Here is a 24,436-nt window from a genome sequence, read left to right as displayed (position 1 = left end):
GTTCCTTCTGTCTTTCCTCAGGATCTGGTATCCCGTTGGAAAGATGGCATCTGTTATCATACCTGTAAGCTTGGTTACTGTGATCACTATAATGTCTGGTGATGCCTCTTTGACTCTTTCGTGCCACTCCTCCCACTTGTTTGTTATTCCATCAGCGTTTGTGTACCATACCTTCAGTTTCCTTTCCAACACTGAGGTTTGGGGGGCCTGTGGGGTGGGAGACCTGGTAGCATACTGTGGGATTCTATGGTTGGGGGTTGGGTGGAAGCTGTGGGTATGGATTGTATTGTGTGTTGGGATGGTGTGATAGGTTGTGGGGTTCTGAGGATAGTTGTGTGTGTGCTTGCCCTTGCTGCTCTGTTCTGCTCTGACTGACCTCTGCTGGTTCCATCCTTGTCTCCTTTCCTAGCTCCTTTCGCTTTTTTGTCCTCTCCCTCAGCTGCTGTCTCTCTGTTTGTGTTCTGTCTCTGTCTATGGTTTCTCTTGGAGGATCCTGTTCCGCACTGTTTCTGTCCTGAGAATCAGCTTGATCGGTTGGTTTCTCCCCTTCAAGTACCCCCCTATTCTCTAGAAATTTACAATCTCGTCCATGTCTTCTCCCCCTATTTCCGTGATGATTTTCTCAATCTCCTTTCTTTCTTCCTGCCGTCTTTCAGTGTGTGTCCTTTCCTCTCTCTCCTGAAGCCCATGGATAAACACTGATTTTGCCCTTTCCTCCTCCCATTGCCTCTCCCTCTGTGACTCTGGTTCCTGTCTGTATGTCGTCATTTTCTCCCTTGATTTTTCCAGTGGCTCTTGGTAGCATGGTTGTGCCTCAGCATTCGACCTATCTCCCTCTCCATCTGCACCCATCTGCTCTTCCCTTCCACTCTCTGGCCCTTCTTTGCAGGCTGATATGACCTTAGCATAATTCATATCTCCTTCCTTCCTGTTCAGCCTCTCAGCTTCATATGGTGTGTCTTCTCTGGTCATTGCCCCTGAGACTTGCTTCAGCCTGTTTACCTCAAATTCTAGGACCTTTACCCTGGCTACTGCAGTTTCGACTTGTGCCTCCCAATTCTTCGTCTCCTTCTCCAACCTCTTTTCCCATTTCACAGAGAGCTCTTTCTCCATTTTTTCAGAAAGCTCTCCTAATTTTCTCTCCCATTCTTGCTCTATCTTTTTCCACTGCTCCTCCATCCACTCCTCCCTACCAGTACCATTGTCATCTGATCCCTGATTCCTGCAAGTCCCAACCATTTTTTTTTTATTTTTTTTGTGAAAGAGAGAGAGAAAGAGAAAAAGAAAAAAGGGGGAGAGAGTGAGAGAGAGGGAGAAAGAGAGAGAAGGGGATGGTAGAGGGAGAGAGGGGGAAAGAAGGGAAAAGGGGGGAGAGAGAAAGTGAGAGAGAGGGAAAAGGTAAGAGAGAGAGAGGGGGGAGTGACAAGGGAAGAGAGAGAGAGAGAGAGAGAGAGAGAAGAAGAAGAAGAGAAAGAGAGAGAGAGTAAGAGAGGAAGAGAGAGAGGGAGAGAGAGAGGAAGAGGAAGAGAGAGAGGAAGAGAGAGAGGAAGAGAGAGAGGAAGAGAGAGAGAGAGGGAGAGAGAGAGAGAGAGCGAGAGGAAGATAGAGAGGAAGAGAGGAAGAGAGAGATGAAGAGAGGAAGAGAGAAAGGAAGAGAGAAAGGAAGAGAGAAAGGAAGAGAGAAAGGAAGAGAGAAAGGAAGAGAGAGAGGAAGAGAGAGAGGATGAGAGAAAGGAAGAAAGAGAGAGAGGAAGAGGAAGAGAGAGGAGGAGAGGGAGAGAGATGGGGGGGGAAAGGAAGGGTTAGAGGGTCACTTCACAGGAAGGTGTGAAATCCTGTATGTGTGTGTGTGTGTGTGTGTGTGTGTGTGTGTGTGTGTGTGTGTGTGTGTGTGTGTGTGTGTGTGTGTGTGTGTGTGCATGCTACAGCTATTCAAATGCCTAACAGTAGATCCTGTACTCACCTAGTGTGTGTGTGTGTGTGTGTGTGTGTGTGTGTGTGTGTGTGTGTGTGTGTGTGTGTGTGTGTGTGTGTGTGTGTGTGTGTGTGTGTGTGTGTGTGTGTATGTGTGTGTGTGTGTGCATGCTGCATCTATTCAAGTGCCTAACAGCAGATCCTGTACTCACCTAGTGTGTGTGTGTGTGTGTGCATGCTACAGCTATTCAAGTGCCTAACAGCAGGTCCTGTACTCACCTAGTGTGTGTGTTAGTTACCATTTTGTCCTAGGCACATGTCAATTAGACACTAGGCCTGTTGTATTTGCGAGTGTGTGTGTATGTGTGTGTGTGTGTATATGTCTGAGTGTGTGTGTGTATGAGTGGGTGTGTGTGTGTACTCACCTATTTGTACTCACCTATTTGTGGTTGCACGGGTCGAGTCTTAGCTCCTGGCCCCGCCTCTTCACCGGTTGCTCTTCACCGGTATGAGTGTGTGCGTGTGTGTGTATGAGTTTGTGTATGTGTGTGTGTGTGTGTGTGTGTTTATGTGTGTGTGTTTATGTGTGTGTGTTTATGTGTGTGTGTGTGTGTGTGTGTGTGTGTGTGTGTGTGTGTGTGTGTGTGTGTGTGTGTGTGTGTGTGTGTGTGTGTGTGTGTGTGTGTGTGACTCAACAGTCAATATTTGCACCAATAACTCACTACAGTTGTGACTGGGTGTGGAAGTGTGAATTGCTCATTACACTATAATTTGTTCATGATTGTAGCCATGTATAAACGTAAGTAACAATTCTTACAGCATTCATTACCTTTGTAACTTGTGAGTTCATTACCTTGTACCTAGTTCAGCCATCCAAACTTTGGGGCCCAGTCCCTGGATCCATTACGTACCTCTGTAATCTGTAAATACCTTTGTAACTTGTCATGATTGTGACCAGACCTACCCGGAGTTCATTACCTTTGTAATTTGTGAGTTCATTACCTTTGTAAATTGTGAATTCATTACCTCTGTAACTTGCTCAGCTATCAAAACTTTGGAGTCCAGTCCCTGGACCAATTATGTACCTCTGTAATCTTTTGACTACCGCCCACAGGATGGGTATGGGGTGCATAATAAACATATTAAACTAACTAACTAACTCAAGGAGAACTAAAATAAAGGTCAGCACTTGTCAAACACACTGCAAAAACACACACCAGCTTACGCTCCACAACTGCACCTACAAACATTTTCTGGTAGACTCGCGCCAAGCCAAATCTAATTACATTGGGCATCAGTCAGGGCAGGCTCGCTCCATTACCGACACAAACCACTCCATTCACAACACCAACTCTCGCCGCCCCAATCAACATACCCAGGCTCCTCTTGTGTGTTTACATCAGTGATATTTGTTTCTATGCGTGCAGCTGTGCATGCATGCAGCTTCCCACCACAGCCACCTCAACTGCGAGTTGTACCTGACCACTGGCAGTTCCTAGTTTTATTTGTTGTGAAGAGGATACATTATTATTATTATTATTATAATCAAAAAGAAGCGCTAAGCCACAAGGGCTATACAGCGCTGCAGGGTAGGGAAGGAAGCAAGGGAATTGGATGGCAGAAGGGAGGGGGGATGATCAGCAGGTTACAGAAAACAGCGGGGCAGGGGATAGTACGGGGGTAGAGGGTAGCAAGAGATACAAGTAGAAAGGGCTGAACGTATCAAAATTTGTGGAGTAAGTCAGTCGTTGTCAAAAAGTCAATGAGAGAGTCCGGATGAAAGGTGGGTCCATCAGCGAGAAGGGAAGGTAAAGAGAGAGCAGCGGGGCGAAGACGACGACAGAGGTAAATTCTGCGTGCTCGTTGATAAAGTGGGCAGTCCAACAGAATGTGGCTGACTGATAATGGAGCTTGGCAATTCTCACAGAGAGGAGCAAGACGCCTCTCCATGAGATATCCATGAGTAAGACGAGTATGGCCAATGCGAAGACGGGAGAGAGTAGTCTCCCAACCTCGACACTGGTGATAAGAAGACGGCCAGTAACCTATACTCGGTTTAATAGACTGAAGTTTGTTGCCGAGCATAGTAGACCAACGTTGTTGCCAACGGGTGTGAAGGTGGGAAGATATTACAGCAAAATAGTCCGTACATGGAATACCTCTATAAGAAACTGGTAGGTCATGTACTGCTGACCGCGCAGCAGTGTCTGCCTGTTCATTGCCCTGTACGTCAACATGACCAGGGACCCAACAAAAAACAATATCTTTATGCTTAGTAAAGATGCGGCGTAGCCAAAGTTGGATACGGAGGACTAAGGGGTGAGGTGTATCAAATTTTTGTATAGCCTGTAAAGCACTAAGGGAGTCTGAGACAACCACAAATGATGACACAGGCATAGATGCAATACGGATAAGTGCTGTAAGGATGGCATATAATTCAGCAGTAAAAATACTAGCTGAAGATAGTAAATGCCCTTGTACGACGCTGTCCGGAAACACTGCTGCGAATCCTACGCCGTCAGAAGACTTAGAGCCATCTGTGTACACAGCAATGGCATGAGAATGAGAGTGAAAGTGGTCAAGAAAAAGAGAGCGGGAAGCGACCGTAGACAGTTGGGCTTTCGAGCAAGGGAGGGAGAAAGAACAGACTCGAACAGCTGGAACTTCCCAGGGGGGTAGGGAAAAGTGTGATGCTACATGTACATAGAAAGGTGGTAGTTGAAGAGAAGACAAGAGCGAATGAAGGCGAAGAGAGAAGGGACGGAGTAAGCAGGGGCGGCGAACAAATAAAGAATGTCTACTAATATCAGTGACCATTCTATAAATGGAAGGATTGCGGAGATCATGAGAGCGTACATAGTAGCGCAGGCAATGGGCATCACGGCGATCGGATAAGGATGGAACGTTCGCTTCTGCATAGAGGCTTTCGACAGGGGAAGAGCGAAAAGCACCAAGGCATAAACGTAATCCTTGGTGATGAATGGGGTTAAGGCTAGAGAGAGTAGCAGGAGATGCCGCTGAATAGATCTGGTCACCATAATCAAGTTTCGATAAAATAAGGGTGGAATGTAGGTGAAGGAGGGTTCGACGATCAGCTCCCCACGAAAGATGAGCAAGGGTTTTAAGAAGGTTCAGCCGGCTGTGACAAGTTGCCTTCAGAGAGGTAATGTGAGGTTTCCAGGATAACCTACGATCAAAGAGGAGGCCCAGAAACTTGACTGTATCACGTTCAGGGATACGTGAGCCATAGAGGTACAAAGGATGATCAGAGATGACAGAGCGTCTAGTGAAAGTGATTTGGTGGGTTTTAGTGCTGGAAAATTTAAACCCATGTGTGGTGGCCCAATTGGAAACACGGTCGACTGCATGCTGGAGAGAAACTGTAAGGAGGTGACAGTCAGCGCCTGCACAGGCAATAGCGAAGTCATCAACATAGAGTGATGACCAAATATTTGATGGAAGACTAGAGGCCAAATCATTAATAGCAAGGAGAAAAAGTGTTGTGCTCAGAACACATCCCTGGGGGACACCTTCAGCTTGGATAAAGTCCGGGGAGAGCACATTATTAACCCGAACACGGAAATGCCTGTCAGTTAAAAAGTTCTTAAGGAAGGATGGTAGATTGCCTCGAAGGCCTAAGGAGTGGGCTTGGGCTAAAATATTATACCTCCAAGTTGTGTCATATGCCTTCTCAAGATCAAAAAATATGGCAATAACTGAGTGGTTATTCGCAAAGGCATTACGAACATACGTATCCAAGCGCAGTAAGGGGTCTATGGTAGAACGTCCCTTACGAAAGCCATATTGACGAGTGGAGAGACTGTTGTGTGTCTCTAAATACCACACTAAACGTCTATTTACTAGACGTTCCATTACTTTGCAAACTGCACTGGTAAGAGCAATGGGACGATAGTGGGAGGTTTCATGTCCCGTAGTGCCTGGTTTGCGGAAAGGGAGAACAATGGCGGATTTCCACAGCTGTGGAAGAACTCCTTGTGACCAAATAAGATTGTAAAGGCGTAATAGGACTGCAAGGGCTGACTGATGTAAATGTTGTAGCATACGAATATGAATGTCGTCGGGCCCAGCTGCCGATGATCGACAAGCTGAGAGTGTTGCCTCCAGTTCTTGAAGTGTAAAAGGCACATTATACTGTTCTTCTCTGAGAGAAGAAAAGTCCAAGGGTGCTAACTCTCTGGCAGACTTTGAGGAAAGAAATGAGGGGCATAGATGGAGTCCCTGAGAAATACGGACCAGATGATTGCCAATTTCATTGGCAACATCTAGTGGGTTTGCTATATCAACACCGGCAACCCGCAGAACAGGAGCCGGGTCAGGAGAATATTTACCACTCAGTTTTCGTACTTTTTTCCAGACTGCACTCATAGAGGAAGCAGAGGTGATGGTGGAGACATAATCTCGCCAGCAAGTGCGTTTAGCGTCACGGATGACACGGCGAGCGATCGCACGCTTCTGTTTAAAATCAAGGAGTCGCTCTGTGGTTCTATTGTACCGGTACCTGCCCCATGCAGCGCGTTTCAAACGTACTGCACGAGCACAAGCAGGAGACCACCAAGGCACGCATTTCTGAGAATGCCTGCTCGAAGTTTGGGGTATAGAATGAGAAGCTGCGGTGAAAACGGAGGATGAGAAGAGGTGTAAAAGCTCATCGATGGAGGACGAAGAAGGAACCTCTTTAAAAACAGTCAGGTGTGAGTAAAGGTTCCAATTTGCCCGATTAAATTGCCAGCGTGGGGTGCGAAGAGGTGGCGAATATGAAGGGGAAGTAAGAATGATTGGGAAATGATCACTGTCATGTAAGTCCGGGAGAACAGACCAAGTAAAGTCTAATGCGGCGGAGGAAGAGCAAACTGAGAGATCGATGCAAGAGAGAGTATGAGTCCGAGGATCAAAATGGGTGTGAGTACCTGTATTTAAAACATGGAGGGGGTGGGTGGCAAGAAAAGCCTCTAACTGAATTCCACGGGAATCACAGTGAGACCCTCCCCAGAGGAAATGGTGGGCATTAAAATCACCAAGTAACAGAATTGGTGGCGGTAATGACGAAACAAGGAAGGCAAAATCCGGAATAGATAATGCCCGAGAAGGAGAGAGATATAAAGAACAGAGCGTATACCACCTATGTAAGTGGATACGGGCTGCTGTGTAATGCAGCGAAGTATGAACAAATAGCTGATGGTACGGAATATCAGTGCGGAGAAGAAGGGCACTTTCATTAAAGGTCCCATCAGGAAAAGGATCTGAAGAATACAATAAATTATAGCCTGAGATGTGAGAAATAACAGCAGAGTGTAATTTTGGTTCCTGTAAGCAAACACCAACAGGGGCAAACTGGGAGAGTAACATCTGAAGCTCACCCCGATTACCCCTGAGGCCACGTATATTCCACTGTAAAAAGGCCATGAATGGCAATGATAAAGATACTTGAAATCCGCAGGTAAGGGTTCCTACGGACTAGGAGGGTTAGAAAAGTCCACATGCGGAGGCAGTGGAAAATGTTCAAGCAGCGAAGGAACGGTGCGCTGTGAAGAAAGGAGTTGCGCAGATGGAGCAGAGGAGAGAGAAAGAGCGGAAGGTGGATCAGTGTCCATTGATGGTTTGGTCTCTGCAATATATTCAGAGATTGCTTCAAGTGTTTCAGAATTCAGAGATGTTGTATGGGAGACAATATTGGGAATGGTAGGGGGAGGATGAGTAAAGATTGGAACTGTATTGGACTGTACCAAGGTAGGGGGGGGCGAAAGGGTGGAGGGAACTGGAGAAGCGTGGCAGGGGACAGAAGAGACAGGAACCTGGGAGGTAGCAGAAGAGGAAGAAACTTGGGAGGGAACAGGGGAGGAAGGTACATTACGAGGAGGAGGGTGAACCTCTGCACTTGTAACTGAGCCAGTGAGAGGGGAAGAACTAGGGACAGAGACAGGGAGGGTAAAATGAGGAGGTGGAAGATGGGTAGGAGGTGTTACCGGACCTTTTTTTGACTTTTGAGAAGTAGAGGGACGATTGGGAAGAGGTGTCGTACGAGGTCTCGTCGATACTGAGGCTTGTAAGAGAGAACTCGAAGAAGCGAGATTAGACTGAGGCGTTGAAGTAGGGACGTCTGAGCCGAGGACAGCAAAAGGATTAGATACAGGAGTGATTATGGGAGAGGTAACCACAGAGGTGGGTGTAGAAGATGGGATACCAGAAGTGGGGGGACGTTTTGAAACACGGGAATAAGAAACACGTGGGAGTCTCCCTTGGAGGCGGAGATGAGAAACTGCCATGGCATAAGGGAGACCTTCTGTCTCTTTGAGGTAACGGATTTCCCGCTCGTTTAAATAGACCTGACAACGGCGAGAGTACGAAGGGTGAGCCTCATGACAGTTAAGGCAAGAGGGAGATCGATTGCAAGACGTATTAGAATGGTCATCGGCACCACAGACTGGGCATTCGGCGATAGATCTGCAATATTTCGCTGGATGGCCAAATCGCCAGCAATTTCTACACTGTTGTGGTGTAGGGATCACCTTTCGAACTTGTAACCGATGTCCTGCTATATAAACTGAGGATGGGAGTTCTCGGCTGTCAAAAGTTAAACGAGCCACATTGCTAGGGTATCGTCTCCGCCCACGGGCAGGAAGAACGTAAGTGTCTACCTTGAGGATTGGGAGATCTTGGAGTTCCAGCTGTTCTAGAATGTCGGTGCCACATGTCTGGAAATTTTGTTGAACTATGGTATGGGGCAGAATAACGGTACCACTACAAGAATTGAGGGAATGATGTTTTTCAAGGGTGACAGGAACAGTATCTATATGGGAAAGACGAGAGAGCTCACGAGCCTGGGTAGCATTCTGTACGGTAATGATGCGCGTACCGCTCTTAAGAGCATGAAAAGAAATATCTTTACCAACATGGCGTAGGAGTGCCTTGCCAATACTATGGTCAGAAAGATAGGCAGTAGAGGAAGTTGGTCGTAAAGTGAAGAATTTAGTCCACTGTTCAGTCTGAAACTGAGCGTGGAAAGGTAGTGAAGGACGTGTCGATCTTTTCTGAGAAGAACGAGAAGGTGAAGGTGGAGAAGTATCATCAGCAGGTAATTGTCGTTGACGTTTAGGCGTGGGACCAGAGTTGGTCCGACGTGGAACGGGTCGGCGATTTGAAAATTGCCGCACCGTAGAGGGAGAGGCCGGAAGCATAGTCAGAGGAGAGCGAAGGTCTGGTAAATCGAAGGAGTCAGTCGAGGCCTCAGTACCTGAAGCAGGTGAGGAAACAGCACCGGCAATAGGTACAGAGGCATGAGGAATGTCTGAAGAGTGGTCCAAAGACGAGGCGGGGTCAGAACGGGGTGCGGTATCAAGAAGGGGCCCGGGGGTACCAGGTTCATGGACTAGGGCTGCCATGGTTAGGTTACTTCTTTCTTTTTGTTTTTAAGAAAAAAAAAGAAAGAAGAAAAGAAAATAAAAATAAAAAAAAGAAAAAAAAAGGGGGGACCGGGGAGGGATAGTTCCTAGGAGGAATGAAAGGGCCAGAAATCTCCCTCCGCGCCCAAGAGGACTCGACACCGCTAGTAGCGCAGATGCAGCATGGAACCCGTGCCATACCCTACCCTTCATGCCAGTAAACCAGCAATCTGGGATAGCAACCTCACATCTGCCGAGCTACCTCGGTGGACAAAAGAGAGGGCGGCCGGATATCCGCCACAAAGCATACCTCCTTCAGCCACCACCCCCGGAATCCGAAAGGTGGCTTCCAGAGATACACCCGTCGCCCAAAAGACACCCAAAGCTACTCCGGGATACCGGAGAGGGATCGGGACATCCCTAGGCAATCCAGATTCCACGGCAAACTACGCCACCGCCAAGAAACCTCAACGGAATGGGATCGACCCCGGTGTCCTTTCCTCTACCTAGGAACTAGCGTGCCTGTGGGAGAAATCCCAAAGGACAAAAAGAGGAAGGGCAAAAGGGAGGAGTGGGGAGGAGGAGGAGGAAAGGAAAAAGGGGAGGATGGGGAGGATGGGATAGGGGAGGGGAGATTGGGGGGTAATTAGGTTCGGTCTGAGGAAGAAGACCGATAGGTCTAATTCCTCAGACCAAGAGCCTCTTCACCACGCCAAGGAGCCCCCCTTGAAGAGGAAGAGGATACAGTCCAGTATATTTAATATTTGAAATACAGACTAAATCTGTCAGACCGGTAGTCTGAAATACCGGTCTTCTATGATATAAAAACTTTAGTGTCGTATCTACTTAGCCTTCAACTGTACAACTGGATTCTTCTTCTTCTTATTATTATTATTATTATTATTATTAACATTCGTGTAGGGTAACGAGTGCCAGATTCCAGGTGCAACGAACATGTGCAGGTGCCCAATGACCAAAGTTAATAAACCCATTCCCAGCATCCTGGAATGACTAGGATAATTTCCAAAACCTTGAGTGGAGTAGCTTCAGATGTTCAAGAAGGTGCCTCCTCATTCAACGACGGCCCGGAGTTCAAGCCTCACCCGTACCGTGGTTTGTGAGTAAAATTACATGAAATTCCAGTTTAATTATCACTATCAATGTTTGATTTGTCAGGAGACAGAGCATCTCCTGACAAGGAACTTAATCATACTAATGACCATTATTTAAAATAAATCTGGAGTTGCTCTCTTTTATATAGACCATTCCAGAAACTGATTTTTTTACTGCTTCAGAGATCTTGTTATCTTGCGTAGGTGTGTGTGTGTGTACGTGTGTGTGTGTGTGTAGGTGTGTAGGTGTGTGTGTGTGTGTGTGTGTGTAGGTGTGTAGGTGTGTGTGTGTGTGTGTAGGTGTGTGTGTGTGTGTGTGTGTGTGTAGGTGTGTGTGTGTAGGTGTGTGTGTGTGTGTGTGTGTGTGTGTGTGTGTGTGTGTGTGTGTGTGTGTGTGTGTGTGTGTGTGTGTGTGTGTGTGTGTGTGTGTAACTTATGCACAGTGAGCATATGTACCATGCTCGCTCTGCATGTATGTATTTAAGTAATGTTTCAAATGGTGGCATTTCTATGGGGTAAGCAGAAAACAAACTTTTTCCTAACTCTGTCTTATTGTGTGTGTGTGTGTGTGTGTGTGTGTGTGTGTGTGTGTGTGTGTGTGTGTGTGTGTGTGTGTGTGTGTGTGTGTGTGTGTGTGTGTGTGTGTGTATGTGTATGTATGCGTGCTACAGCTATTCAAGTGCCTAACAGCAGAGCCTGTTCTCGCCTAGTGTGTGTGTGTGTGTGTGTGTGTGCATATGTTTATGTAAGCAGTCCTTATTTCCCACGTATGTACTACATATGTATTGCACATGTACCCGATCTCTTGGTTCCCACTGTGCTGTCTTATGTGTTTAAAATTACGTTCAAAAATAAATACACTAGGCTTTGCCTGTATACCGCTACCTCTAAATTCTATTAAATGCCAGTAAATGCTGCTTATTCTAATTCTGATAGCTCGAGGAGAGTGACCCCCAATTCCAGCTAGAGACAGGTACTATTGACCCCATGCAACTCAAACTAGGTGAATATTACTTGCGGCTGGCAGTGGAGTAACGTTGCGGGTCTGTCCTGTGTCCCAGTAGTTGAAGATGCTTGATGCTTCTCGGTAATTTTTCCACTAACTTCCTGTATGCACTATAGTCTCTAGCTCATCTAATTTTTTCACTCACTCACTGTATTTACTGACACATCTATACATATCTCTTATCTCCCTGGTCTTGAGTCGCACTTATTCTTCAAAATACCCCACTGCGTTATTATGGCAACACTATTTAGGACTGACACAACCGTTCACCTTCCTTTCCCCGGCCCCCACTAAACACTTAGTCACTATTTCCTTTGTTTTCTTTTCTGTGATCACTTATATTTCCTTTTTTCGGGCCTTAAGTGATTATATGCACTCTTATGCGTGCACACGCCTATATCCCACACTCTATTCCTTATGGCACAGTCAGAAATTACCACCAAAACACGAGCTCAAACCGCGTGACTCCTCCACGAGTGTGTGTGTGTGTGTGTGTGTGTGTGTGTGTGTTAGTTACCATTTTGTCCTAGGCACATGTAGATTAGACACTAGGCCTGTTGTATGTGCATGTGTGTATGTGTACGTGTGTGTACTCACCTAGTTGTACTCACCTAGTTGAGGTTGCAGGGGTCGAGTCCTAGCTCCTGGCCCCGCCTCTTCACTGGTCGCTACTAGGTCACTCTCCCTGAACCGTGAGCTTTATCATACCTCTGCTTAAAGCTATGTATGGATCCTGCCTCCACTACATCACTTCCCAAACTATTCCGCTTCCTGACTACTCTGTGGCTGAAGAAATACTTCCTAACATCCCTCTGATTCATCTGAGTCTTCAACTTCCAACTGTAACCCCTTGTTGTTGTGTCCCATCTCTGGAACATCCTGTCTCTGTCCACCTTGTCGATTCCTCTCAGTATTTTGTATGTCGTTATCATATCCCCCCTCTCTCTCTCCTGTCCTCCAGTGTCATCAGGTCGATTTCTCTTAACCTCTCCTCATAGGACATACCCCTTAGCTTCGGAACCAGTCTAGTTGTAAACCTCTGCACTTTCTCTAGTTTCTTTACATGCTTGGCTAGGTGTGGGTTCCAAACTGGTGCTGCATATTCCAATATGGACCTAAATTACAGTGTACAGGGTCCTGAATGATTCCTTATTAAGATGTCAGAATGCTGTTCTTAAGTTTGTTAGGTGCCCATAAGCTGTCACAGTTATTTGATTGATGTGCACCTCAGGAGATGTGCCCAGTGTTATACTGTGTGTGTCTGTGCATACTCACCTATTTGTGGCTGCAGGTGTCAATACATAGCTCATGGTCCTGACTCTTCACTGATAGCTACTAGGGCCTTTCCTGCCCTGCTCCATGAGTTTCATCATACGTCGTCTTAAAACTATGTATGAGTCCTGCCTTCGCTACATCGCTCACCAGACTATTCCACTTCTGACAACTCTATGACTAAAGAAATACTTCCTAAGCTCTCTTTGACTCATCTGAGTCTTCAGCTTCCAATTGTGGCCCCTTGTTTTCTATGCCCCATCTCTGGAACATCCCGTCTCTGTCCACCCTGTCAATTTCTCGCAGTATTTTGTATGTTGTTATCATGTCTTCCCTAACCCTCCTGTCCTCCAGCATCCTCAGGCCAAGTTTCCTTACCTTTCTTTGTAGGGCATTTCGTTTAGCTCTGAAACTAGCCTTGTTGCAAACCTTTGCACTTTCTCTAATTTCTTGACGTGCTTGACCAAGTGTATGGTTCCTAACTGGTGTTGCACACTCTAGTATGGGCCTGATGTACACAGTGTACAGAGTCTTGAACAATTCCTTACTGAGGTATTGGAATGCTATTCTCAGGTTTGCTAGGCACCCATATGCTACAGCAGTTATTTGGCTGATGTGCGCCTCAGGAGATGTGCTCAGTATCATACTCACCCCAAGATCCTTTTCCTCGAGTGAGGTTTGTAGCATCTGGCACCCTAGACTGTACTCCGTCTGTGGTTTTCTTTGCTCTTTGTGTGTACTCACCTATTTGTGGTTGCAGGGGTGTTTGTGTGTGTGTGTTTGCATGCATGTGTGTGTGTGGATGTTAGAAAACATGATTCTTAGTTTTATGAATAACTGGAAGCTGATATCTTGGCACTAAGTAAAGTTAAATAGAGTTAAAGTGTTTGAATAGGAAGAAGTGTATGGAATTAAGTCACAAGTACTCAATCTGAGAGAACAAAAGTTACTGAAAGAGTGGTAATATTAAATGAGCAACTGAGGAAAGCAATTTAAGGGAAAAGTCTCTGATAGGCTTTATTCTTCTTTTCTGCCATTTGGCAGAGCAGTAGTTTGCTGGCTACACTTCTCAGTCTTCCAGTTGTATACATCTCCTGCTGGCAATATCTTTAGGTCTGAGATAAGCATGTTTAGTTTGATGCTTGTATATTTTAGCCTAATATCTCTTCTCTCCACATTTCTTTCCCTGTGCACCCAGGAAAGTCTCAACCCTTGCTTCTCTCTCAGAGCTGCTCTTGTCCACATATATACCTTGGTTTGTGTTTCCCATTTTTATCCATTTATATTTTTACTTAGGTTAAATTCTGTGTTATTAGTGCTTTCAACTATTCCTGTTTATTGTAGGTTATGATAGTGCTTGCTACTATTTCTGTTCTATGTAAATTATCCTAGGTTGTAGTATAGTTTTTTTTACTAACATAAACATTGCTGAAAACTCACCATCCATTTGATTTGGCCTCAAGGTGCTTACATGCTGAACATGTAACATATTCTTATGTCCTTTATTTTCATTCTGTCTGATCCCCAACATGCTGGTGCTGTCATATCCAGTTATGATTGACCAATAGGAACAAGTTTAATATACAGTAGATCACTACCTTCTGTGCCTCCATGTGCTGTCCTTCCCTCTGTTCACAAATTATATTTTTTTTATCTATTACCACTGCAGAGACACACAACAGACTACTTTAGGGCTCCTGCAAGTAACAACTCTGGATCGATCTCAGACCATAAATCCTAGCCATAAACTCAGCCCACGAACACACCCCTCTACTTCATACACCCCATCTGAGGTCCAGTAGGGCCACACCAAGCCTCTGCACTGACAACAAGCAACTTAGGCAAAAACAGTCATAATTTAAGGTGAGTATATTCACACTGTTTGACTTTCTAAGGTTATACTAGGTTAAATCATCCTGTATTATGCTATAATAACATGCTTTAATGTGTCCACAACATCTGTATGAGTTTAGAATAACTGTACAATACTTATTTAACCCTTTCAGTGGCTGTCAGCAAGAATGACATCATTGAGGCCAGAGTCCCTCATGTAGTTCTATGACATGAGCTCAGCTCACTCAGATAAGCTGTGAGTGGTAAATTTTTCCCTAGATATGAGAGAATGGGTCTGTGCAGTGAATGTGCACAGCATATAAAAAATAATTCCTACCCCATACAGTACATGTTGGGAAAAGCAAAACTCAACCATGTGTATGACTTAAAATAGCAACTTTCAGGTGTTTCCTTTGATGCTTTTTTTTAGTTTTATTGACTGTTATTTGGTATCATTTGATAGAACAGAAGATATACTACTGAAACAGAGATTATTTTGGTTGGTTTGCAGAGTGGAAGTAGCTTGAAATTGAGCTCAAAATAGTGGAAATATTCGATTCTTGTCAACTCTCCTGAGGATTGGTAAGGCCCTTCTTAACAAACTTTTGTATGGTACTCTATTAAAAGCTTAACCAAAACCTAAATAAACAATATCCTATTATCATGATCAACCAGGCCTGGTGGCTAAAGCTCCCGCTTCACACACGGAGGGCCCGGGTTCGATTTCCGGCAGGTGGAAACATTTCGACACATTTCCTTACACCTGTTGTCCTGTTCACCTAGCAGCAAATAGGTACCTGGGTGTTACTCGACTGGTGTGGGTCGCATCCTGGGGGACAACATTGAGGACCCCAATGGAAATAAGTTAGACAGTCCTCGATGATGCACTGACTTTCTTGGGTTATCCTGGGTGGCTAACCCTCCAGGGTTAAAAACCCGAACGAAATCTTATCTTATCTTATCTTAACTGCCTCAAATGCTTTGCTGAAGAAAGTCAGTAAATTAATGAAACAGGACTGGCCCCTCGTGAATCCATGTCGAGTTTCATAAATCAAATTATGATTCTCAAGGTGGCTTCTTATAAAATCAGCTATAATTGACTAATAATTTGCCTACAACTGAGGTTAGGTTTACTGGGCAAAAATTTGATGGCAGTGACTTATTCCCTGCTTTAAAAGTAGGAATTACATTAGCCATCTTCCACATCTCATACACTACACCTGTCTGAAGAGATATATTAGTAAGTTAGATAATGGTTCACAAAGTTTCATTTTTCACTTTTTAAGTACACCTAAAAAAAGTTAATTGGGGCCTGGGGATTTATTTTGTTTTACATAGTCAACTTGTTTGATTACCATATCAGGCCCACTTTAATAATTAATTACTGGTACAGTATATCATTTGTGACTTCTTGAGTGAAAACCAAGGAAAAATAATTGTTAAAAATAGAGCACATTTCATTCTTATTGTCAGTAAGCTGTGGCAGTTAGTTTTAAGTGGACCTAGCTTTGTTTTATATACTTGGAAAAAAATTTCAGATTAGTTTTTAAATCCTAAGCAACTTTAACTTCATAGTCCTGTTTTATTGTCCCTTTTTTAACCTCCCTCCTAATGTGAATATATTGATTCATAAAATGACCCTCATCTCTTTTGATATACCTATAAATTCCTTTCTTCTGTCCTAAAAGATGTCTGAGTTTCTTGTTCATCCATTTTGGATAATTTCTATTCGATCTTATTTCTCTACACAGAATAAATATTCTTTGGGCAGCATGTATAGTGTTTAGAAAAATATCATATTGATATTTTTCAGTTACACCAGTCCACACATGATTGGTGTGTTTTAAGCTCATAGTAATTTGCTAAACAAAATTCTGAGACCCTTACTGAATTATCCCTACTATCATACTTCTATTCAACGTTAAATGTAATCGATTTGGGGTCACTTACGCCAAGTTCCTCTGTAATCTCTGGATTATTAACAGGATTATCTTGTTTGCCAGAACCAAATTAAACAGGTTATTTCCCCTCTCATGAGAATGAGAAATTAAAAATATAAAAATTGGAAGATGGTGTGGGGTTATGAAAAGTATAATTCAAAAAGTGGCACAGAGAATGTAGCAGAGGAGGCCATATCAATCTGGGATGGAAGGAAGGAATGGAAGGAATTATCTCAGAGGACTGGAAAGAGGGGGGTGAAGGAAGTTTAAGTAGCATGGACAAATATGAGCATGTCAAACTGGAGTGGAGACAAATTTCCTTTTAGACTATGACAAGACGTTGGTGAAAGGAAGGTACAGCAATGAAGGGATTAACATTAATGAAGGGATTCAAGGAAACTGGTTAGCCAGAGTTGAGTCCTGGAGGTTGCAAATACAGTATCTGCATTCTGAAGGAGGTGTTGTGAAGTTGCAGTTCAAAGGATCATTTGAACTGTGATGTCTACACACTCCTGGCAAGATCACTATTGAATAAATGATAGTGAAAGTGTTTGGACAACCCTACTGTGATGGGAGATGACTTGTATGGTAAAAAAAAAAAAATGAAGACAGTACATATATCTAGACAGTACATATATCTAGAATTATTGAATAATTTTGACAACAAATTTTTTTTAATTAAACACTGCATATAATTTGAATGCCCAGATCAAGTATCTTAATGTACAATAAAATGATAGACCATTAAAAATGACAAACAAAAAATGTTCAGCAGATCGACTGATCTGACAGCTTAGCTTTCTCATATCACCTGTTTCTAATGAAGCAATGTCTTTAACTTCTAAAATAGTGGCATGAAGACTGGAAATCTGTTGTGTGAGACGGGTGTGCTCACTGATGCGGGTGAGAAGATATGCTGTGCCGGCCCCCACAACCACTCCAGCAACCTTATAGAGTATTGAATCAGGTAGAAAAAATAAGTTATACTTTTATAATTGTACCATATGCTCATTAGCTACCTTTCTTATTATACATGTGATTGTATTTAACGGTATAAGAAATCCTATTTAACCCTTTCACTGTCAAGACCCTGCTCACAAACTTGATCTCAGTGTCCAAGAATTAAAAAAAAAAAAAAAAATTCTTATGAAATGATAGAGAATCTTTTCCCAATGGTAATGACACCAAAAGTACAATATTTGATGGAAAACTTATGAAATTACACTCTTGCAAAAGTTTGCAGTCTCAGCAATATTCAGAAATCAGCCAAATTTCAGCCAATTCCATTGCTCCAGTCGACCAAACTCATAGCTATTTCGCTAGAACTCCTCTTGTTCTATCGACTGAGTACAAGATACTATCCATTTACCTATTTCAACTACCCAATAAAGTGATCAGAATTTGGTAATTTGGTCAATTTCATACACAATTCAAGGAAGGCCAATTTCAAAATAGGGTCCAGAATTAACAGTGCAAACATTCCTAGCACTAAAATACCATTTTCTCTGTTCATTAGTCATGTCTCCAGGCCCCTCTTATATTACACTTGCTTTCCATTCAGAATTTTTATTCACACAAAAAATAGATGATTTACTGTTATGCAGACTGTTGCATTATTGTAAAAATGATATAAATAATATCAGGGCATATGTGAGAGCATATTAGACCCACCAGTTGGCATGTATTGGACGTGTGACGTGATTTGTTTACTCTTGAACATCAGCAAAAATCAAACATTTCCATTACTTTGAGCTCAATTTCAAGGTATGTACTTTTATTCCATAAACCATATACTACATCTTCAATTCTATAAAAAAAAAATTATTTTTATTATCACACTAGCCGATTCCCACCAAGGCAGGGTGGCCCGAAAAAGAAAAACTTTCACCATCATTCACTCCATCACTGTCTTGCCAGAAGGGTGCTTTACACTACAGTTTTTAAACTGCAACATTAACACCCCTCCTTCAGAGTGCAGGCACTGTACTTCCCATCTCCAGGACTCAAGTCCGGCCTGCCGGTTTCCCTGAATCCCTTCATAAATGTTACTTTGCTCACACTCCAACAGCACGTCAAGTATTAAAAACCATTCGTCTCCATTCACTCCTATCAACCACGCTCACGCACGCCTGCTGAAAGTCCAAGCCCCTCGCACACAAAACCTCCTTTACCCCGTCCCTCCAACCTTTCCTAGGCCTACCCCTACCCCGCCTTCCTTCCACTACAGACTGATACACTCTTGAAGTCATTCTGTTTCGCTCCATTCTCTCTACATGTCCGAATCACCTCAACAACCCTTCCTCAGCCCTCTGGACAACAGTTTTGGTAATCCCGCACCTCCTCCTAACTTCCAAACTACGAATTCTCTGCATTATATTCACACCACACATTGCCCTCAGACATGACATCTCCACTGCCTCCAGCCTTCTCCTCGCTGCAACATTCATCACCCATGCTTCACACCCATATAAGAGCATTGGTAAAACTATACTCTCATACATTCCCCTCTTTGCCTCCAAGGACAAAGTTCTTTGTCTCCACAGACTCCTAAGTGCACCACTCACCCTTTTCCCCTCATCAATTCTATGATTCACCTCATCCTTCATAGACTCCCAAATACCTGAATACATTCACCTCCTCCATACTCTCTCCCTCCAATCTGATATCCAATCTTTCATCACCTAATATTTTTGTTATCCTCATAACCTTACTCTTTCCTGTATTCACTTTTAATTTTCTTCTTTTGCACACCCTACCAAATTCATCCACCAATCTCTGCAACTTCTCTTCAGAATTTCCCAAAAGCACAGTGTCATCAGCAAAGAGCAGCTGTGACAACTCCCACTTTATGTGTGATTCTTTATCTTTTAACTCCACGCCTCTTGTCAAGACCCTCGCATTTACTTCTCTTACAACCCCATCTATAAATATATTAAACAACCACGGTGACATCACACATCCTTGTCTAAGGCCTACTTTTACTGGGAAATAATTTCCCTCTTTCCTACATACTCTAACTTGAGCCTCACTATCCTCGTAAAAACTCTTCACTGCTTTCAGTAACCTACCTCCTACACCATACACCTGCAACATCTGCCACATTGCCCCCCTATCCACCCTGTCATACGCCTTTTCCAAATCCATAAATGCCACAAAGACCTCTTTAGCCTTATCTAAATACTGTTCACTTATATGTTTCACTGTAAACACCTGGTCCACACACCCCCTACCTTTCCTAAAGCCTCCTTCTTCATCTGCTATCCTATTCTCCGTCTTACTCTTAATTCTTTCAATAATAACTCTACCATACACTTTACCAGGTATACTCAACAGACTTATTTTTATTTTTTTTTATTATCACACTGGCCGATTCCCACCAAGGCAGGGTGGCCCGAAAAAGAAAAACTTTCACCATCATTCACTCCATCACTGTCTTGCCAGAAGGGTGCTTTACACTACAGTTTTTAAACTGCAACATTAACACCCCTCCTTCAGAGTGCAGGCACTGTACTTCCCATCTCCAGGACTCAAGTCCGGCCTGCCGGTTTCCCTGAATCCCTTCATAAATGTTACTTTGCTCACACTCCAACAGCACGTCAAGTATTAAAAACCATTTGTCTCCATTCACTCCTATCAAACACGCTCACGCATGCCTGCTGGAAGTCCAAGCCCCTCGCACACAAAACCTCCTTTACCCCCTCCCTCCAACCCTTCCTAGGCCGACCCCTACCCCGCCTTCCTTCCACTACAGACTGATACACTCTTGAAGTCATTCTGTTTCGCTCCATTCTCTCTACATGTCCGAACCACCTCAACAACCCTTCCTCAGCCCTCTGGACAACAGTTTTGGTAATCCCACACCTCCTCCTAACTTCCAAACTACGAATTCTCTGCATTATATTCACACCACACATTGCCCTCAGACATGACATCTCCACTGCCTCCAGCCTTCTCCTCGCTGCAACATTCATCACCCACGCTTCACACCCATATAAGAGCGTTGGTAAAACTATACTCTCATACATTCCCCTCTTTGCCTCCAAGGACAAAGTTCTTTGTCTCCACAGACTCCTAAGTGCACCACTCACTCTTTTTCCCTCATCAATTCTATGATTCACCTCATCTTTCATAGACCCATCCGCTGACACGTCCACTCCCAAATATCTGAATACGTTCACCTCCTCCATACTCTCTCCCTCCAATCTGATATTCAATCTTTCATCACCTAATCTTTTTGTTATCCTCATAACCTTACTCTTTCCTGTATTCACCTTTAATTTTCTTCTTTTGCACACCCTACCAAATTCATCCACCAATCTCTGCAACTTCTCTTCAGAATCTCCCAAGAGCACAGTGTCATCAGCAAAGAGCAGCTGTGACAACTCCCATTTTGTGTGTGATTCTTTATCTTTTAACTCCACGCCTCTTGCCAAGACCCTCGCATTTACTTCTCTTACAACCCCATCTATAAATATATTAAACAACCACGGTGACATCACACATCCTTGTCTAAGGCCTACCTTTACTGGGAAAAAATTTCCCTCTTTCCTACATACTCTAACTTGAGCCTCACTATCCTCGTAAAAACTCTTCACTGCTTTCAGTAACCTACCTCCTACACCATACACTTGCAACATCTGCCACATTGCCCCCCTATCCACCCTATCATACGCCTTTTCCAAATCCATAAATGCCACAAAGACCTCTTTAGCCTTATCTAAATACTGTTCACTTATATGTTTCACTGTAAACACCTGGTCCACACACCCCCTACCTTTCCTAAAGCCTCCTTGTTCATCTGCTATCCTATTCTCCATCTTACTCTTAATTCTTTCAATTATAACTCTACCATACACCTTACCAGGTACACTCAACAGACTTATCCCCCTATAATTTTTGCACTCTCTTTTGTCCCCTTTGCCTTTATACAAAGGAACTATGCATGCTCTCTGCCAATCCCTAGGTACCTTACCCTCTTCCATACATTTATTAAATAATTGCACCAACCACTCCAAAACTATATCCCCACCTGCTTTTAACATTTCTATCTTTATCCCATCAATCCCGGCTGCCTTACCCCCTTTCATTTTGCCTACTGCCTCACGAACTTCCCCCACACTCACAACTGGCTCTTCCTCACTCCTACAAGATGTTATTCCTCCTTGCCCTATACACGAAATCACAGCTTCCCTATCTTCATCAACATTTAACAATTCCTCAAAATATTCCCTCCATCTTCCCAATACCTCTAACTCTCCATTTAATAACTCTCCTCTCCTATTTTTAACTGACAAATCCATTTGTTCTCTAGGCTTCCTTAACTTGTTAATCTCACTTCAAAACTTTTTCTTATTTTCAACAAAATTTGTTGATAACATCTCACCCACTCTCTCATTTGCTCTCTTTTTACATTGCTTCACCACTCTCTTAACCTCTCTCTTTTTCTCCATATACTCTTCCCTCCTTACATCACTTCTACTTTGTAAAAACTTCTCATATGCTAACTTTTTCTCCCTTACTACTCTCTTCACATCATCATTCCACCAATCGCTCCTATCAAATGAGACCAAGAAAAAGAGAATACACCCATAAATACCATATGAAAATACACCGCAAAGTTGCCATTTTAAAGAAAATAACAATCATGGTTTTTTTTCTCATTATGCACTGCGTGCTGGAGAATTTTTTTATACTGCACACACTGACCACTCAGACCCATTCTCTCATATGTAGGCCTACCAGCTTTCTCCTGCAAGATTGGAAGCTGCTAGACACTGGCTTGCAAGCTGTAATATTACGGGACCGACAGTGAAAGGGATAATAGTCTAAGTCTAATTCTTATATAGTCATTAAGCATTAGGATGAGTTTGCCCAAAGTGCACTTCATGCTAGTGGCTTTCATTTGTGTCTAACAATGTTTTATTACATGTAAACTACATTATTTTTATAATGTATAAAAGGAAATAAAAATATGAATTTGAATTATTGGTTATAGGCACAATTTGAAATGGTTTAATCATAAACAAATTTGGCATTCACTTAACAAACCTAATTAGCATTATGAAAATAAAATTAAGAATCAAATATGGGCAAAAGTCCATTAGGTAAATTGTAATTTTAACTCGTTTAGTAAATCTGTAAATTGTGTGTACAATATTATATTTACCATACAGCAGAGTACTTAAATGCATTTTTTGCTATGTTTGAATGCTGTTTTGATTTAAAAGACTTGAAAACTCCTTCCCTATTATCCCAATGTATTGAGGATTTACTGTACAGGTCTGCCATCACAAATCCGGCAATCAGTTATTCGGTTCCTTCAGTTATTCGGCACTAATTTCAGCTAGCATAATTTCAAATTTCCATGGTCGCCACGCCAACCTGCTGGTACTGTTTGGTGGCGCTACTTGCTGTATAAGTCATTCCAATTTCTTTTTCCCCATTTATTGTTATAACCTGCTTACTTTTAGCCCTAGCCATGGTTCCAATGAATAAAAGAAATGCTTCTCATCATGTAAAGCACCTACACAGTACATTATCCATTGAAGATAAGGTGGCTTTGAAGCCACTGTCGGTTGCCATGAACTCAGTCTCATGATGCAGGAGAATATGCTTTATTATTATGCTACAGCTTATTTGCCTAACACAATTGATCTAATATGACATAATAAACAATATAAATAACATAAAACATGTTAAATACTCCAGAATAAATAATATTTGGCATAACACCTCCCCTCATGGAAGGTTCCTTGATGTTGGTGAGGGGCTCTTGATTTAGCGAATTGGATCTGTGCTCCAGTTCCCCGAATTAAGCCTGAATGCCTTCCACATCCCCCCCCCGGGCGCTGTATAATCCTACGGGTTTAGCGCTTCCCCTTGATTATAATATTAATTGGCATAACACCGAGCAGTTCGACGGAGGTATGAAGAGAATATGGTATACGAATACCATTCTCCTATCCCTGTCATGGGGCTTATATTAGAGAAAACGGAGTATAGCACAGGGCTAATTGTGATATACACTCATACTGCACCATAAAACTGAAACAAAGAAGTTATTTTCTCTATATAGATTATCACACATAGCAGCATGTGTGTAGAGAACCTAGGATAACCCAAAAAAGTCAACGTGGCTTATTTCTAGTACCTGGCTTGGGTTAGCCATATATGATTTTTGGTAAATACAGTGGACCCCCGGTTTACGATCAGCTCCCAATACGACCAATTATGTAAGTGTATTTATGTAAGTGCGTTCGTATGTGTATGTTTGGGGGTCTGAAATGGACTAATCTAATTCACAATATTCCTTATGGGAACAAATTCGTTCAGTAATGGCACCTGAACATACTTCTGGAATGAAATAATATCGTAAACCGGGGGTCCACTGTATTCAATTCCCAGCCAGGGTAGAAACAATAGGCGTGTTTCTTTACACCTGTTGTCTATGTTTACCCATCAGTAAATGGGTACCTGGGTGTTAGTCAACTAGTGTGGGTGTTATCCTGGGACACTGACCTAATTTTCTTGAAATACTCAGCATAACAAGTGTCTTTCTATACAGTAGTATGTCACTGATGTCAGCTAGGCCTGTATACCTTGTACATGTACGTGTAGTAAATAAAGATATTATTATTACAGTGGACCCCCGCATAACGATCACCTCCGAATGCGACCAATTATGTAAGTGTATTTATGTAAGTGCGTTTGTACGTGTATGTTTGGGGGTCTGAAATGGACTAATCGACTTCACAATATTCCTTATGGGAACAAATTCGGTCAGTACTGGCACCTGAACATACTTCTGGAGTGAAAAAATATCGTTAACCGGGGGTCCACTGTATTATTATTATTATTATTATTATTATTATTATTATTATTATTATTTTGTTGGGTTATCTTATTCAAACTTGGGCAATGTATGATGGAAAGATACTTCTTCACGTACACCAAAAATGA

General features: G+C 43.1%; 1 protein-coding gene across 8 annotated transcripts in view; it reads right to left on the bottom strand.

Annotated features, from left to right (window-relative positions):
• LOC128688141 (uncharacterized) overlaps window positions 1–24,436 on the bottom strand; it is a 301,283-nt gene that overhangs the window by 203,658 nt on the left and 73,189 nt on the right. For all 8 annotated transcript variants that reach the window (XR_011391059.1, XR_011391062.1, XR_011391060.1 and 5 more), the window contains exon 3: window positions 17,289–17,424. Coding sequence is in view for 1 of the 8 variants with exons in the window: in XM_070080063.1 (XP_069936164.1) it covers window positions 17,289–17,424 (136 nt within the window). In the remaining 7 variants the exon portion in view is untranslated. The remainder of the gene's footprint in view (window positions 1–17,288; window positions 17,425–24,436) is intronic.

This window comes from Cherax quadricarinatus, unplaced genomic scaffold, assembly GCF_038502225.1.
Source record: "Cherax quadricarinatus isolate ZL_2023a unplaced genomic scaffold, ASM3850222v1 Contig125, whole genome shotgun sequence".
Lineage (NCBI taxonomy): Eukaryota > Metazoa > Arthropoda > Malacostraca > Decapoda > Parastacidae > Cherax > Cherax quadricarinatus.
The sequence above is the reverse complement of the archived record's forward strand: the minus strand, read 5'-3'. Positions and strand labels throughout refer to the sequence as shown.